We start from the raw sequence: 19,236 nt of genomic DNA, 5'->3' as shown, positions 1-19,236 counted from the left end.
CGGGTTGTAGATCGGCGAAGGATACACATGCGAGAGGTGCGAGACAGACAACAAGGAGGTGTAAAAAAAAGTGGCTAATAATACATCGATCGATCGATCGTTATACAACGCACGGTATTATATACAGCCCGGTATATACAAGCAGGTAATAATGGACGATTTTATATCTCATTTATATTGTGCATAAGTGATCATATGCCTGTAGTATATAGAAAGATGAGTCGATCGCAGGCGCGAGCTACGATCATTGCGCGGTATGTGTGTGTGTATAGGTGGGACGGGATGCGGTTTGAGGTGTATCGAGAGGAAGATAAGGATCATCATCGCATTATAATATACACACGCCTTGTGTAAATACCTACGCACCGCAACTTGACCGAAAATACTCGGGGCTATTAAATTCGTGTTTTTTTTAACACCTATGTAACACCTATTTATTACACGCTATAATACAACGTTATTAATGCGGTAAAGAAAATAAAATATGTAACACAAACACCAGTGTGTGTAATGAGCTCGTAGATGACTGTGCATAGCAGCTAGCAGCAGCAGCAGCAGCAGCATCGGTAGCCGCCAGAGAATGATCATCGATTTTTCGTATATAATACAATGCGATATTTTTCTCTATTCCTCCCTCTCCAGGTAAATTCGTAACGGTCGAAAATGCTTCTCTCTCTCTAGGCGCCTGGTGTGTCGTGCACGTGACTGCCTGCTATATGTGTGCGTGTGCTGCACTTGAGTCGCGCGTAGGTACAGGATAATACAGGAAAAGATTTTCCGAGTCAAATGTTTTGCGGGTATAGAGATGCCACGTCTTGCGGCACACGCCCGCGCACGAGGCATACACAAAAAGGTAAAAAAAAAGGTATTATATCGTTGCGTCTAATATAAAAACCTTAAATGTACGTCGTGCACGTACATACCTTAACATGTCTCTCTCCTTACGACTATATAGCACGTAAGAAGAAGAATTTAAGAGAGCATCTGTCCATTATAATGCTTGTGCCTGTGTTATACACAGGCCTGCGCGACACGCGCCTTACATGTAGCAGCATATAGCAGCTCGTGTATGTAGGCCCCCGAAAAATTGTTGAATAGAAAAACCCCCGCAGATATCGTCGCGCTTCTCTTTTTCATACTCCAAACTCTCTCTATAACTGCAACAGCAGCAGCAGCTGTCTCGATCCTCTTTACCACTTCTTCCACACAATAAATAAACTATGTCTGCGCGCGTGTGTGTGAGATGTTGTTTGTTCGGTGCTGCTGTTGCTGTTACCGCGCCTGCCACCGCAACATCGTAAAAATTGCGTACGATGTGTGTGCCTCCCAGTGGACCTGATGTCATATATCGAATGTACATGATGCAAGCATCGCGCGATCATCAGGGATGAAAGAGTCCGCGCCGCGAAAGGTACATACAGACGGACGATATAAAATTACGCAGCATTAAAATATGACAGAAAAAGAAAATTTTTTGGTTCATAATTCAATATTATAATGGGCTCATCTCGCGATGTGCATACCGCAGTGGCTGTGTGTTTGCTTTTATTAATGTATGCCACAAAGCCTGGTCTCGTTAACGAGCTGCTGTGGAGCCGTTGCTGCTGTTGCTGGCTTAGCAACACCATATACGTTGCTGCTGCTGTTTGGAGCACGACGATGATAGTGTATTATTACGATCGAACAGGATTTTAATATGGACGCACAGTCAATAGATCGAATGATCGATCTGTTTGGGATTATGATTTTATTAAGGCGCTGGGCCTGCTTTCGACCAAATTTTATTTACACCCGACTTTTAATTACGCAATTAGCTACAATGGAACAAAGACATCTGCGGTCGGCATGTGCTACTATTCCCTTTTTCCACATTACGCAAATACATGTAATATAATTGTAAAACGAGCATAGTGTCGGGTTATCCCATATCGATAATAATGCATTGGTTTTTTTTTCAAAAGTACGTCAAACGTTTAATTTGTTTGTTTTTCCAGAGTAGCCGCGGTATGGTTTCGAGCACGAGTTACGACAATTAAATTATTATTATACATACTCGTATATCGGAGAGATAGAAAAAAAGCAGAAGAAGTAATAGAAAATAAAATAAAGCAGTTACGGAGCTGCTGCAGCAGCGTGTCGCAACGGCGCAACACACACACACACACACACAAACACACACAGAATTCCTACCGGATGATTGGCGCATTTTTCTATTATTACCGTTATATAGCATTTGCTGTTATTGTTGCTTACTATACCATTATTATGAAAAATAAAAAATTTCGTTATACCTCACGCGAAACAACGATAAAAGCCTTTTTTTCCGTGACCAATATGTAATAATAATAATAATATTTTTGATTATTATTCAATACTTGTGGCGTGTGCAGTTATCGCGAGCGCGTGAGAGAGCGTTGAAATCGTCGTTTTAATGGAAGCATATTTGGCGTTATCGATTAAGTGGAACGATGGGTTTTGATCGACGAAAAAAACCCTACTGTTATCGGTGAAAATGTGTATAGCGCCATTTAATTACCAAACATCTTTCATGTTTCAATATTTCAAGTGCAAAACGATAGCAATTTGATATATGATTCACTGCGTGAATTTATTTTTGTCCATAATGACAGAGTTTATTCTCGGCTCTATAAATCTGACACCTCTGATAATAAATCTAACATCGTCAAACAGTTTTTTCAGAAGATGCATGTACGTAAGTAGTAGGCGCGCGTCATCTTTCGCGAGTCAAAGGGACAAATCGCGACTTGTTATATCGGAATAAAGTGAAAATAACTGATATAAAATATTTATTTTAAATCTACGAATGATTTGCGAGGGTGGCAAACGTCACATTCGCCGCGAAAGAAAATCGTTAATGCATCGCATTACAGCCCGACATATTTCGAGGATGCGTATATAACAGCGGCGACAGCCGATTGAAATTTGTTTAATTTTAGAGCGCCTCCTTGGCGACTTATACTTTTGATATAAAATTCATTTGCAGCAAAAACGATCGGTTTCTCACGTAGTAATTATTGGAATGAGTCGATAGCTGTGCGGCGGCGGCGCCAATATATTATACGCTCAGTACAATGCGTGCAAACTTCAAAGCGGGAAATATTTATTCTTTCAATATAGACCAAACGAAAGTTCCGGATTGACGTACGTACCACACGGGTCACATGGTAATAAAATGAACAAAAATGAAAGCTTCGTGTATACGAGAAACATTTTTCCGTCACCGAGAATCGTATGAAACTTGATTCTTCCAACTAAAAATGTCAAAGATTGTATGTACGATAAAAATATTGGAAGAGCGTCATAAAAATGTTTCCTATGAAAAATACATCGAAATAATTTAACATTAGCAAAAAAAAAGTAGTACGACTCAATTTGCGCTCGAACTCGACACTATATTACACGCAGCTCGTGACATTTATTTATTTTATTACATGCACGAACGAGAACGCATTATTATTCACGGCTCGTCCTTGAAAGAAAAAAGTTGAAAAAACTCGGTGAAAACGTAAATAACATTGATTAGAGAAGTCAGTGACTTTAATTGGAAGTCGATACGTAATGTGCGAAGCTCCTCGGGAGTGCATGTTTATCGATACGCCGAGCTTTTATTTGCGGAGAATCGTGTTCTTTAAATTATACACAATGTGGATTACCTTTCAAGCGAACTCATACTTTTCGAGTGATAAATAATAATTCGATAATTTAGCTTCGGTGGCAACGAAACATTATACTGCGTTGTAACGTTCGATTCGAGGTGTAAACATTCATTATTTCACGTGCTCGATTCGCGCAGGGAGGAGGCAGAGTTTCTTAGAAATATTTACAAATATTTAGACAATTTTCTGAATTGATTTTCAATGTTTCGTATAGTTTTTGCGAAGGAAAAGTTCATCTTTGGCCTTATGGCTAACCTTTAAACTTAAACTCGGTGGGAAATTATTTACGCCTTTCTCCTCGATTACGCGTAACAGAGACGACGCAATAAATTTTTCAAATATGATCGAGCCGCGACACGTACGACGTGGAGTTGTTTTTCTCTTACAGTATCGTGTCTAAAGTTCATTGCTACAATGAAATACATAAATAAATAAATCATCAAAATATTGATTATTCACCGAGTAGAGAGTAATCGGAAATTTTTCAAACGTATCGAAAACATTTGCAAAATTATATATATACTGCGTTTACATACACACGACTGCCTGCGCGACTTTATTTTTGATAATTGATTTTTTCGTTGCTTTTATTTTCCTTCAATTTTATCTAATCGAAGCACGTGTTTTCATCGACCGAGTGTCACGTTTCGGGGACACCAAATGAAAAATAAAATATAAGCAATCATCATCCTATTGCGCTGTATATACAATACACAAAATAATAATAACGAAGACTGTATCGCATTTTGTGCGACTTTCGCGAATCATCGACGCGCTATGAACGATTTCGATTTTGATATATACCTAAACCTTAATCTGTCGGGCTCATCGGCACAATCGAATGCCGAACACGAGCATACCTGCATTATTCCAGTTTTTTTATCATAACATTATAATCGCTTTATATATTTTCTATTGACTTCTAGAATTGCCATAACTTTTGTATCGGCGTAAAAAACAACTCAATGACTTTGAAACACTGCCACCGAGAGAGTGAACGTTTCATATATTTGAGAGAGAGGCACGACAACTAATTACATAATCAAATCGAGTCCGTTACAGAAAAACCACCAGTAATAATTATTAAATAATTAGTGTTCATGCATATACATCGGGGGCATCGAAGCGCAATGACTGATTGTCTCGAAATAATTTTTTTTCTGAAACGATGAATACAAGAGACAACTGCTCGACACGGAGCTTTACCGCACGAGCTCAAGTCTCTCGCCGATGGATTTTTTTTTCTTGTCACTCGTGTACAGAGCTGTAACGGGATAGGTGCATTTTTTTATCCATTCATACACAGGAAGCAATGAAAACTATGGTTACAGTTTTTTCCAATATTCAATTAAGCAGAAAAGAGAAAGAAAAGGCCGCTTTATATTATTTCTATTGTGTCATTGACATTGAGCCGTAATTCTTCATATCTCTTTGAGCCTTTTCTTATATCTAAAGAAATGCCACCCTCCAAATTGACGTATCGAGTATCAAAATCTGTGGGAAACAATAGGACTGATTGATACGGCCGCAACTTTTCGTATGAGGCTTACCATGTCTTCTTCCGAATTTTCCACGCCTTAAAAAAATTTGTTTTTTTTTTCTTTGATAATCCATGAGATTCTCGTAGGCGATGCGAGTCGGTGCATTAATTCGTAGGCACATATTGAAATATCACATGACGCGAGCGAGTAAGTGACACATATACTGGGGACAAGATCACGTACAAAGATGCTCATGATCAACGGATGGGGACGACAGTTTTGGAGGCGTGACCAATACCCAGAAAGTAAAGAGTTCAATTAACATAACGTTTAAGCGACCCGCAACGATACCTGTACATAATGTACAACGCTTACAGTGTCACATACAGATATATGACGTGAACACAATATATTTATATATGGCCTGTCCACATTGGCTTTTCTAATTGCTGGGCGCTTGCGTCGTCGTTTTCACGTGGATTTCAACGTCGTCTTCACCTCGGATTTATGTATTACATGTATTATATGTGTTATACTTTTAATAAATCTTAGACCATGAGAAAAAAGCAATAAAAAATTTAATTAACGGATTTAAAATACCGGAAGTATCTCTATATATTCGATCTGTCAATAATTAGAAAACCATAAAGGTGTTTTCGTTACACGACGTTATTAATTTTTTATTTCTTCCTTCCTTCCTTCCGTCCTTTCTTTTTGTCACGCACAATAAACGATGGTGTTTCTCATCAAAGCCGCGGGAATTGCAATGTCAAAAATGTTCATAAATTCAATAAAAAAAACGGAGAGTAGAGTCGGGAAAAAAGATTTCTCCGCAGCGCAGTTCGCACGCACTGTCTCGCGTTGCGTGGATGTGAGAAGGTGCGCGAGTAATTCCTTCGTTATTTTGTGTGCGTAGAGATACAGCACGAGTAATTATCGATTCGTGTGGTCTATGCGGGGCTCGTTTCGGCGAGCAGAGAACTGCTCTCTCTCTCTTGGGTCTCTCAAAGGCAGGAAGGAGCAAATGAGAATCGAAGAAGGGCTTGTGCAAGCAAACGACGGAGACACTCACACAAAGACACACGATCAAGAGAAACAACAAAAGAAACGGATAGAGACATTGGTCGCATTCCGAGCATTTTCATTTCTTTTTTCCGCGCGCGAGCGAGAGAGAGAGACGACCTTTTTTTTCAAGACCACCCATTTGATCATCATGTCTCTTTCTGTCTCACTTATATACCTATACACATATCCGCTGTTTGTGCGATCGTGTATTATATATATATATATATATATGTATCAGCGAAACACACACACAGGCCGATTCAGGACACACGATCCGAGCTCGAAGCGCGAAAGGGGATTAGCCGTGTTTAGCGCGACGCGGACAACGCACAAGAGAGCCGTGTATGTGGGTATTATATATTTAACACACAAGTACGGAGTCGATTGAGAATTAACGAAGCGTGTTGGTCCCTCTTTGATTTCTCATCATATGTACGCAAGGGGGGAACAATTTTCAACGCGGCACATAACACGCGTGTGTGTTTGCGCTCAGCCGACTGTGTGGATCAACAAAAGTAATCTTTTTGTTATCGTTGTTGTTGTTGATGTTTATTAAATAACTAACCTATCTTGAGGTAACCTATTGTTCCAGCTTTGAGGTAAAAAAACGCCGCTCAGCCTCGATTCGCCGCTCGCACGACGATTAGCACAGCAGTGAGCAGTCTTCTATCGCACGACGACAACGACGGCGAATTTCATGTCTCTTTCTCACTCTGCGTCGTCGGCTTCGGGTACAACTCACACACACTCGCGGCCTTATTGGCGTCGTCGTTTAACTGCGTTTTTTTCGACTTTCTTCGATCTCTTTATCCATTTGTCCTCCTCTCGTCACTGTACAGCGCAGCTCGGCGAGAGAGTCTTTTTTTAGTTCGGTATACACGTGCTGCGTGTGTGTGCAACTTACGCGGATAATTTTTACACGCCTTCTTTGGTAGAGTATAACGCAAAGGCAAGCGTCGCGGCCTTTTTTTCATTAGCCTCTTTTTTTGTTTTTCAATTAATATAGGTGTATCTGAATTTCCTGAAAGCGCTTCGATTGCATCCGCTCTTGCGTCGGTGGAATGATAAAAATGTCTATCGAGAGAGACAGATCGTGGACATTCGAGAGCATAAAAAAGGGGTTTCGAGTGGGAAACGATTACGCACCGTTGCAGGAGCAACGATTACCGTCTTTCTCGTTAAAAATTCACAACGACGATCGGTATGAACTGATCAAAACGGTACATACGAGTGTCTTATTTGGGGTGGGGGATGGTCGTTCGGTAATCTACTTACTGATGTGAGCGTGCGATAGCTGATTGCAGCGAAACTTTCCAGCCGGCCGTTCGTCCAATTTTTTGTCGTAGATGAGCAATCTGTCTTGTCGTATTCTCTGCAGGGTGAGGATGACGGGAGATGAAGCACGGCAGTAGCGTCGCCCGGGTCTACCCGTGCTCACGATCGCGATCGTTCTCGTGGCCATGGTCAGCGGCGACGCGTCAACAACAATCGCTCCTTCGGCATTATATGCACATGGTAATTTTTTCAACGCGCGGATTGATTGGGATTTCTCGTTTAACGCGTATAATTTACAATCCTCGCGTTGGGATTTTTTCAATAAAAATTGAAGATAAAACTGCGCGCACTGCTACCCTCGTTGATGTTTCTCGACTAAAATAATAAAATAAAAAAACAGAAACGCGGATCAAGGTCTGTCGATCGTCGATGATCGTGCCGGCACTCGACGATCGATCGATGCTCGTTTACTTATTATTATTTATTTATTTATTATTGTTAAAATTGCGCGTGCGACACATAGAGAGGGAGAGAAGTGAGTTCGATAACAGAGTGCCGAATCGTAACTGAGGCATCATCCCAATGTATCGTAGCGTTATCATAGTCGTCGTCGTTATCGTAGTCGCGAATTTAGCCTACAATTTCGCGGTAAATATTAACAAACGTGAGGCGCGCGAATCAAACAGCTGTTTATTGTATACGTAGGATTAATTATACAGCTTGGGCGCGCGTGCAGCAGCCGCAGCAGCAGTAGCAGATTACACAGCACGTGAGCACGTATCACAACGCTAGGTTAGTGACCCTCGACAGAGGACTCGATTCGTATCTCGATTCGATCGATCGATCAAATTGGTCCCTTCGCGCGTTACGAGCGACACGATCGAACGACACGAAGCTGTCCACTGTATAATATTCGATGGGCTGCTGCGAGACGAGAAAAATATTTTATAGACTTTCGCTTGGAGATCTACATAAAATAACGACCCTCGGATCCGATCCACGACTCCTTTAAGATGCCTAGATCGAATTTAGCATACGCATTGCGGCGCGGCATGCGGTCTATTAAACTGCAAGTGAAAGTGCTAATAGCTGTGTATAATAAGCTCGTCTGGTCTGTAGCAGCAGCAGCAGCGGAGCAGATCTGACGCGGGGGCGGTGGTAGTGGTAGCAGCCTCAGGTCTGGCACGCGTACGTATTATTATAGCGGGCTGATGCGTCTCGAGTTCCGATCGAGTTGATTCAACAACTGTTGCTGTTTATGCTGCTGCTGCTGCTAAAAGGCGTGGAGCTAAGCAGCAGCCACGCGTCTAATATTATTTTTTTTAATAACCATGCCCAACACCGCGCACTGCGTCGGTTAAACATTATTGCGGGTCCATATAAAGAAATTGATCTACGACATATTGTATTCGGATGATATTATAACTACCCAGACGCCAGAGAATCGTAATTCATCATCGTTCGTATACGTACCATTCAAATGCGTACGTATCGGGACGTAAATCGCGATACATACAATAATACATTGTATATCACGCGCCGAGAGAGTAAGAGCGAGAGAGAGAGAGAGAGAGAGAGAGAGAGAGAGAGGGAGGATGAGTCATTACTTCGCGTACGTACGTAAGCGTGTGGCGCGGGGCCAGTGCGCGCGACACGATTTTCTTTAGATTGTAATTTTTTGATTTTTGATTTTTCACTCATGAGTCAGCGCGCTAGTGGCAGCATGTAATAACTGAAAAAGTTTCGCTCGAAATGTACACGTGTGCTTGCGACGCATACACACATGATTGTACTCTACCTCTGATACGCAATTCGTAAAAATCCGTAATCTGCGGAATAGCTTCGGTGACAGCTCATTCACTTACTCTCTCGCTCTCTCTTTCTTTTTAATTTTTTTGCATCGTGCACATCGCGCGACGTACAGAGAACGAGTCGATCGTGCTCGGCACAGACGCGACGAAAAGGCCACGACACTCTTTGGCTTTTTTATTTACAACATAATCGTAATCAAGCACATCGTGCACGCTCGCTCGTTTTTGGGTATATATATAAGAGGATGGGTGATTCACTCGTTGACAAAATCCAAATCATGTATTGAACGAGTGATCTTGAAAAAAAAGGAGAGATTGAGCTATTGTTTTCGTTAAGGTGCATGCGCGCTCGTTGTATACCTGAAAGATTTATCAGAGCGGCCCCAACTGCAAATTGCGATGATCCTTTTAATTACTGCTATATAATAATACATGTGAACCAGTGATACATTTATAACACTGTATCGTTACGTAACGAACGTCGATAAGGCCAACTTGTCGACTGCAACTTTCGTCGTATATAACGTGGGCAACGATTCTCGCGACGCGATGAGGCACGGGCCCGATGGAACTGTGTCTTATTATTAATTTTTTGTTTTCTTTTTCTTTTTCAAATCGACGTAGATGAAAGTATGAAGGTAAATATTGATGTTTAAGCGCGAGATAATTTTTTCTTCGCCGTCGATTAGTTTCGTTTTTCTTTTTTTGCGCCGCAATGGTTATACATCGTATGATAATTTGCAGCGCAAACACGATCACTGTGTGTATCGCTGCTAATGCGTCGTTAATATATCATGTACTGCGACGTAATAATTATTAAGAAAGGTAGGCTGAAGGTATAAATTCAACTGAATGAATGAAAATTTCATTGATTGAACAAAATCATGCTATTGGAAAAAATGCATTGTATAATCTGATTGTAATAACAACTATTTTGTTTTATGAATTTTAACAATTTATTTATCATTTGATTATTTCTATTCGAGCATTATTTAATTAAATTGTTACAAAATTGAAAGATTTTAAAGGACGCCAATATTTCAATATAAATATTTGTAGAAGTAAAAAGATTACACTTATTTACATGAACCAAATATTTATTTGTCTTGGAAAAATGCTTCATAAAATTGATCGAATATTGTCGACTTCTTGAAGCCTCTTTTGAATTGATGAAGTTTGTAATTAAACCAACCCTGATAAAAGTGCTCGACATTAATAACGTCCTAGTGACCAAAAAAACCAATGAAAAGGGGTTTAAAATACATTTTCTGCAATATAAAATACGATTTTTCTGTTTAATCATTTTACTAATATTATTGTAACAGTATTAGATGCATTTTAAATTAGCTGAAAATGGAAATTTAATTTTTTTTTTAATTGAGACCCGTTTTCAGGCACTTGAGCTTATATCCTTTATTCAAAATTTCACCACTAGATGGGGAACCTTTATCTGTAAATCTCCAAGCGGTATATAAAAATATTTGTATAAATCAAGGCACAGTTTTAAATATCAATAGTATCGCGAAATATACTTTAGTGGGCCAAAAACTAGTTATTAAATGTTGAGCATTTCTACCAGAGAATGAGCTCGTGCTCATTGGTGGTAGCATTTCTTTTATGAAATTGATTTGATGGATTTCGAAGCTTAACATTAATCACATTAAGTATTTGATTTATTCGATTAAAATTTTATTATTCCAATTGGTTTTTGCATAGAATCAATGAAGTACCAATTATAAAATCAAATTTGGTACAATTCACGAAATTTTTTTTTCAAAGTAGTAAACAAAATTCCCTCATCAGACAAAACTTGTTTTTTTTTTTTTTTTCATTTCTTACCTTGATTTAGTATTGTTTATGCGTGCATGCAAACACTGCGACTCACTGCAGTATGTGTTTACGTCGATCGCGAAAAATTGATGACATTTTTCAATTCTCTGTTGTCGATCCGCGACAGCATCATGCTCGTTATTATACATCCTCTCTTTCTTTTCTAGCGCGAGCTGATAATTATTTTCATTTTTTTCTCGCTCTCTCGTTCAAGGTGCTCCAACGCGTAGACGAGAGATAGCTACTCTTTTCGAGGGATCGTCGCGGCGCGACCTTAGATGCATGCACGACGCGTATAAGTCATTATTATATCCATTCGATGTCCTCGTTTCATCACTAATTTTAGCATTAATTATAATATCGCGCGTATATATAGACGTTGTTGGACGTATTTTAGTTGTAAAATATTGGGATAAATCATCGTCTCATGTTATACGTGACGATAATGGGCGAAAATTATCGATATATAATTGTGAATTGGCGTCAAGAGTACAGCATTGATATGTATGAAAATTTGTTAAACAATTAAATATATCGAGAAGATGTTGAGACTCACCTTAAGAAAGTAAGATAAAGTCAACGCCGAGCTCCACGTCAATCGACGCAGCTACAACCTATAACATAAAACAAAAAAAATGTATATTAGAAACTGTTTTCATCTTAGAAACCAATCTACTGTACCAGTATAATAACGACTCAAGCTTCAAATACATGTAGCTATCTCAAAGCATTGAAATGTGATTTTTTTTTGTGTATTTCGAAGGCCTTGCAATGTAACAATTACGAAACCCCTAGTAGAAATATTCTGCATTTTACTGCTAGTTTTTGGACGAAGAAAAAGTTTCTTGGGATAAAAGGGCATTTAGAACTTGGCATATTCCAATCAGGAGTGTAAAATTTTTTCAATAATTTATGGTCATATTACGCCTAAACAATTAATTCAATCAATTCTATGATACGGAAATCTCTATTGTCTATTGGCCGCTATTGGCTCAATATACAATTATTTTGACTTTGCCACTTGCAGATTTCCAGATGAAGGTACTCGCCATCTAGTGGCAGAGGCTTAACTTTATGTACTTAGAGTGCTTGAAACTAATCTAAATTTTCATTTAAAATGCGTTCAATACTTATAATAAAGTTGTAACAGAAAAATCGTTAAAAATCACTTAATCAATAGTTGTATATTTAAAAACATTTTAAATGGTCATTTTTCAGTCATAAGGCCATGATCGATGTTAAGCATTTCTACCAGGGAGGCTCGAGGCTCTTACATTACCGCGCGTCGCATGAGTCACTCAGAGTCGAAAGATACGCGAGAATTTCTTCCCATCATCGTCATCAAAAAACAAAACATCTAATTCCCGCCGTTGTCACGATTACTTTCGCGAATATCACATACAAAACGGAGCTTGTACTACTTGCGCTCGCTCTGTTTTGCTGCATAATACGTGTGTGCCGCGTATCGCTCAAACGAGAGAGACTCATCGCGAGTTTATAAGTACGTCGACACATATATCCGATGGGCAGACTCCTTATCAGTCGGACACACGCGGATAATGTAACAGACGTGTGTTATACACGCACACACACACATATTCACGCTCGCATATACGTGTCCACCTGCGCACGATATTCACTTGGCTTTTTTTCTCTTGCTAACTTCCCAGCGCACTTTTCGCTGTATCTACGTGTGCGCATATATACTGCTTATATGTTTTTATATTATATTATATTGTATCATCGTGCGAGCCCGAAACTACCCGTGTAATGGTCACGTAGAGCGCGTATATATATTACGTACGCCTGCTCGACTTGGAATTTGAGATGTACAAAATTGCATTATATGCTACGTACTACGTAGTACACACGGTAAAGATACGTCGCGCTGGCTCGAGTCGAACGCCTACGCGCCCATATTTATATATAAAAAGACTCGTTGCTATAAGTTTACGTACGTAAGGGAAAAATTGGCGCGCCATTAGCCTCCAGGGCGGTCCTTACGTATTTTATAGATTTATATTGACGGGTATCGGATTGACGGAAAGTTGGGCGCCAAGTAGAAGTAAGGAAAAATAAGGCATCTTTTGTTACACGCGCGCGCACATACGCATGCACACACGTGAGATTTTGTCGAGAAGCAGATAGAGAGAGAGAGAGAAAATTAAAGGGCCAATTGTCTGTTACGTAATACTATCTCGACTGGCGATCTGCAGCGTGATGTCTATGCACTTGGCGCTGTTACATATGTATATGAAGGAGAGAAAAAAGGAAGAGGCAGTTTTTCCAAGTACGACGTCTAACCGCGACGAGAGACGGAGCATCTTCGCAATGAAGATGACAAATTTTTGAAGTAAAACTTCTTTTGAGGCATATTGCTTTAAAAAAAAATTCTGTACCGTACACTCGTTGCATGATTTTATTTTGAGCTTTTTGATTCGATCAACAGATGGAGTATTGTAAAGTCGCAAGTGGCAAAACAATTTCCGATTATATTAATCAAGGATGTAAGAATGGTGTAAGAAATCTGCATCTTTTTGATCCCTATAGAAACCAAACTCTCAATAAGGATATAGGTACTTGTTTAGGTCCACAAATTTGTGTATACATCGTTCAGGACCTGTATATAAAAATAAAATATATATTAGTCTGAGCCACGGGGATATAGAAAAATCGAGTGTTTTTCTCGTTATCTATACAATTTAGCTCAGCGCTAGTCGTCTGCAAAGCATAAAAATATTCGTCTTCAATGAGAATAAATAAATAATCGTGCTTTAAAAAATAGGGCCTAATTTAAAGTGTACTTCATCCGCAATGCATAGTACTCATCTTGCTCTCTGCGTATTAACATGTAAAATCCGTAATAAATGTATGCCTAGGTATTAGAATACATAGCAGGTCGTCGTTACACTTTTGAGGTTTGATTTTTCACAAAATCAAGCCCTCCTCCACCTATTATAAATACATTTAATATTATAAACTGCTCGTAAGCTTTTTCGTTTCGCTCCCATGATGCACGTATGATAACAATAATAATACTGATATATAATAATAACAATAATAATAGCTCATCGCCTTGGCGCGTAACACATAATACTCGTGTGCGGTGCGAGTTGTCTCTCGCTTTGCTGCACTCGCAAAGAGCGACACACACAGACAGCAGATATTATAAATATCGAGACAGAGCTCCGATCCCATTGTTTTTCCTTTTATAATATTATACCCGCGTATCAAGTGCTGCTTGACGACGACGACGACGAGAGATGTCTCCTCGGCATTGGCACGTATGTGTATTAACTTCCTTTCTCTTCGATGCACACGCGATATATGTGCAAGCATCAGCATACACTTATACGATATGCGCGGGCGAGAGAGAGAAAATTGATAATCGCACACACACACACGAGGTATGATACACCCTCGCTTAGGCTACTGCCCGGGTCCCGTATATATACGATCATATTTCACCACGCGCGTACAAATGCAGACGATAAGATTATATTATTGCTGCTGCATAGTGCATGCATATCATACACATACAGGAATTGCAGTTTAAAATCACGCTTGTGGAGCTCGGCTCGCATGTGCGCAAACCTAAACCCCGAGAGTCGAGCTGGCAGAAGAGTAGAGCTCGCGCAAAACAGCACAACTCGACGTGCGGTATAAATACGCTCGAGCAAGAGTCAAGTGCCTTATAATTACGCCTCAAGAATGCCTCTATATCCTCGATACGTAAATATTCGAAGAGCATGGCTTGTGCGTATACCTTATCAGCACCGACCTTTCCCGATCGGTGCGCAAAGCGTCGAGCAGCAGCAGTGCGAGCTTTCTCGTTCTCGATGGGCTCAAATATCGAGAGTACATGTTACAGGCGCGTATCATGCGATTTGGAAAGGTCAATGCCATTATCGAACGCAACAATATATGAATAATACGTACGACATCTTCCGCGCTTTTTAATCGCTTTTACGAACTACTACTACTACTACTACTACTTGCGATCGCGAAAGAAAAAGAATTCGCAATTACGAGCGCAGGATTTTAACGCGTGCTGATCGCGTTTGCACTGGTTTGAAAAATTCTCGCGATCGTGGCGTTGTGTCCCCGCATGACGCTGCTGTAACAAGTCCTGACTAAATGGGTCATGTCTCGAAAATCCCATCCGATGACTCACTTCGTATATTATATACACGTACTTTGCAGCCAGTATATATATTTCTAGTGGCCCTTTTCACTGGAAATATAACTATATTACGGGTGAGAGAGAGATCAGGCATTCTTTGGGTAACACATATACTGCAGTCCACGAATCGACCGAGCAAGGAGGAATAAAGAAGAAGAAGAGGGAAAAAAGGAGCCGTTTCGCATTTGTGTGGCACTCGCTCCACGTAACGCACAATATATAATATGTATCACCGCGATATAAATTACAAAATCATGAGCGACTAATCCAGTTAAAAAACCACGCAAAAGTTCATCATCTTATAGGCGATCTCGTCAGCGGCGTGTTATCATCATTGTACGGAATAATCGCGTTGAATCATCTCGTACACTACTATACGGAGTCTGCTCGCTCGACTTACGCACATGTGTGTTATTTTTTTCCTTCTTCTTCTTCCTTGTATTTATAGCAAATAGGAGCTGCAAACATAGTTTTTCCGAGAACGTTTCATTCATCTCTTCTGCGCTCGAGCTCTTATGTGTATACGAACGTAGGTATATGCTACAAACGTAACTGGATTTCTTCTTGCGCGGCCCGCGCAGTACGGAAGTAAAAAGGTACATACGCTACGTATCGCGGTATCTTCCTCTAAGCAGATACATATCTCGCGCACTGGACAGATATTGTGCAAATGTACGTAACGCTCACTTATCGAGAATGTCTCTTTACGCACGCGTCTATATAAAAAAGATACGAATTTGTTTTTCCGCTCTTCAGGACAGGAAGAAAAAAGAAGAAGAAAAATGTCTATGTGCGGATTCATTATGAAGAATGCAGGTGTATGATATTATTGTTTGTCCGCGCGCACGGCATTATAGCCGACAATGCATATAACGATAATTGCTGCCGCCACGAGTATATAATACAACGTGTGCAACGATACTTGTATATTGTAGTAAATACACCGTATATATACGTCAGTGGAAAATCGAAAAGAAAAAATCATTAGAAAATTTTAGCGCGCGTCATAGAGAGGTTTAAATGCACTTGGGAAAAATTTTTTCCACTCGCAAAATGAGTCCCTCGCGCGTGCCTCCAATGTTGCGTAATGAGTTTTTTTTTACGCATTCTTCTTTTTTTTATCGATTGAAAAAAGAAGTAGTAAAGAAGAAGAAGAAGAAGCAAAAAGCTATTTTTAGTCACTACAGGTGCATGACTAACGCCTACGCGCGCATCATCCACGCGATCATCGGTACTTTTTACACGCATTGTGATTTCCCCGTTTCAGGAATTTATTTTTGGCCTATTCTTTACCGGAACGTGTATACCTGCATAATCTATTATTTCGAGGCTCGAATATATATATATTTGCTCGTAAATTTCACTGACTCGCTATACGCGCGAGAGAAGACGTGTGTATCATTTTTAACTGTAATTTTTTTCATCCTCGCTTGGCTGGCGCTCTTAAAAATGTGTGTAGTGATTCACTTGTGCACACAATTGACATCTCTCTCTGTCTCTGTCTCTCTCTCTCTGTCGCTCGCCTCGACTCTCAGCGTAAAATCGGCTCGATGATCTATTTAATTAATCGGTATTGAAAAGCCTCGAAATGGCTTTTAAACGCCTTTATATGGACCTGTCCCGATACTTGAGCGTATGTGTCAACAAACTCGCGTCAGTACATATGTATATTGGCCGATCATCGTCGTCGCGCGCGCGGCGTTAGAAAAACGGGCGTCACACACATAATGCCGATCGGAATGCCTCGCAGTCTGATTCATCGGAAGTCCACTTCCGAGTTGAGCACCGATTCCGATACACAGACACACACTTGGGTTAAGGATTTTTTTCCTTATTCTTCTTCTTCTTCTACTTCGTCTCCGAAGAGCTTTAGTCATCATCGTCGTTCGTCTCTTCGCTTTAAACAACTTCATCGCGGGCTTAACTTTTTTCGGGTTACGAGATTAATCCTTTTTATTTTTTCGCATAGCCATCATTGCATCATTGTCGAAGCCACACAACATAATTCCAAAATGCTTTTCATGGGATTCCGCTAATTTCCGATCTGTTTCGCCATAAATTCACTCTGTATGCTACGATGTGCTGCTGCGCGGCAGAAGCTTGAGGAGCAGCATCAGCAAAAGCGAGCTCCGGAGCGATTCGTGAGCGGCAGGTTCTGACTTGTCTCTCGTCGTATATAAGGTCCGAACTACGCAGGCTCTTTGCACTTTTTAACAAGTTTAACGTGGGAAAGAATATTCATAACTTCTAGGTACGAACGTTGTATACCGAATTTGTCTCTCGTGATATCGAATGATATACTTTTCAATGTACATATAATATAGAAGCCAATTGTGGAGCATCGATGTCGCTCGCTCTCACCTTTGCTTGAATTGAAAAATAAAAAAGGAGAACAAGTAGTTAAAGAAGAGATCAAACTACATGACTTGCGCAAAAAATAATTGAATGGCGCGTTAACGCGATACACCGATTGTTTTCGACGCCAAGTAGCCGGGTAAATCCTCGTTTTAAGTTCTCTTCTACAAAGTTTCATCCACTTGAAATATAATTATATCCAAGTAAAGTGGCAATAATGACACAATTCAAAGCGCAATTATATCAGACGCGCTTTATTATGACGTCTGTGGGGCTACACACTGCGCTCCGAGGCATTTGAATGAATTACTAACTCAACGCGGGGATTTTTTCATGAATGGAAATTCGCGAAAATTAGAAAAATGCCACGTACGTACGTACACTCTCGGTGTACATAATAGACAACATATACCAACGTCACGCTCGTTATTACGCGTAGCTCTTTCGTTTTCACACCTTCCCTCCTTTTTTTATACCTCGTCTTCTTCGTGTTTTCTTCTTCTTCTTCTTCTCGTTAATATTAGCGCGCAGTCATCGTCGTGTCCCACTAACCGATCGGTATCGGGAGTTTTATTGTGTCTGCGCGAGACCGAGAGACTCTACACTCCATAATGTGTGATTTAATTAATAATTATCCTCGTGAGAAACTGGTTTTTTTCTCTCCTCGTGTGTCTAGTCTTCTCTCTCGCAGTCTCATATCTAAACCTACGGCCCGTGTTATTACACTTTTCTTTACACCTTTGAATTTCGTTACAGGTATATAGACACACAGGTACTTCTGTTATCTGTATGGAGGCGAGCGATAATGCGAAAAACAGAAAAAAAAATCAATCGATATTGGCGACCTTGACCGTGACTCATTCGCGCGGCGTCGGGGAAATGATTTTGCGAATTTTTTTCTTCTTCTCATGCTCAACGAGATCCTCGCGAGAGATAATCGCGTTCGCGTGCGCGGATGCCTCTTTAACGCACGTGCTAAATGTTTGACTTGATAATTATGGCCAAACATTATGGGCCATTGTGCCATACAAAACGCGCGCGAGCCAATATAATATATAATACAAGAGCTCGCGCGCGGCCCGCACGCGAATACTTTGTGTGTGTGTATTATGTTCCAGTATATACGTTATATATTATAAAAGGCTTGGCGTGAGCGCGAGCGGCTCGAGATAGGTTTGTCAAATAAAAATATATATACTCGTTGCTAATGAGCGAGCACCGCGAGCGATAATTGGTTGAGTGTTGTATTATATATTACTTGGCGCTGCATGTCAAATGTTGACACTTGAATTTTGATCGACTTGGTGCGCCGTGATTTTTTTATTCTTTATTCTTTTGACAAAAAGAAAAGGAGCCGCTTATCGGTGGCGTAATATTAGTTTAGAAATATTTTTGTTGTTTTTTCTTCTAGAGTCTTAACGTTATCTTCCGAACGAGTCCTGAAATTATAATTTTCGCGCTTATCTTGCGGTCTATGTCGCTCTCTATACATCGTATGTGTTTAAGAATGGCATTGCACGCGGAGCCGAGCCTATTCACGCTAGATATATCCGTGCGCA

The 19,236-nt window shown here is 40.2% G+C and overlaps 1 protein-coding gene across 5 annotated transcripts in view; it reads right to left on the bottom strand.

Moving 5' to 3' along the window:
• The window catches only part of LOC106655883, a 46,169-nt gene that overhangs the window by 19,478 nt on the left and 7,455 nt on the right, over window positions 1-19,236 (bottom strand). For 3 of the 5 annotated variants that reach the window (XM_014376476.2, XM_014376478.2, XM_014376477.2), the window contains exon 1: window positions 7,499-8,050. In XM_014376476.2, the coding sequence (XP_014231962.1) occupies window positions 7,499-7,685 (187 nt within the window). In that variant the 5' untranslated portion in view covers window positions 7,686-8,050. Of the gene's footprint in view, window positions 1-7,498; window positions 8,051-11,695; window positions 11,754-19,236 lie in introns of those variants that run through there. The other 2 variants (XM_023461209.1, XM_014376479.2) reach the window with 1 other exon arrangement.

Source organism: Trichogramma pretiosum, unplaced genomic scaffold (assembly GCF_000599845.2).
Source record: "Trichogramma pretiosum strain Unisexual culture from Peru unplaced genomic scaffold, Tpre_2.0 scaffold49, whole genome shotgun sequence".
Lineage (NCBI taxonomy): Eukaryota > Metazoa > Arthropoda > Insecta > Hymenoptera > Trichogrammatidae > Trichogramma > Trichogramma pretiosum.
This window is presented reverse-complemented; position numbering and strand designations above follow the sequence as displayed.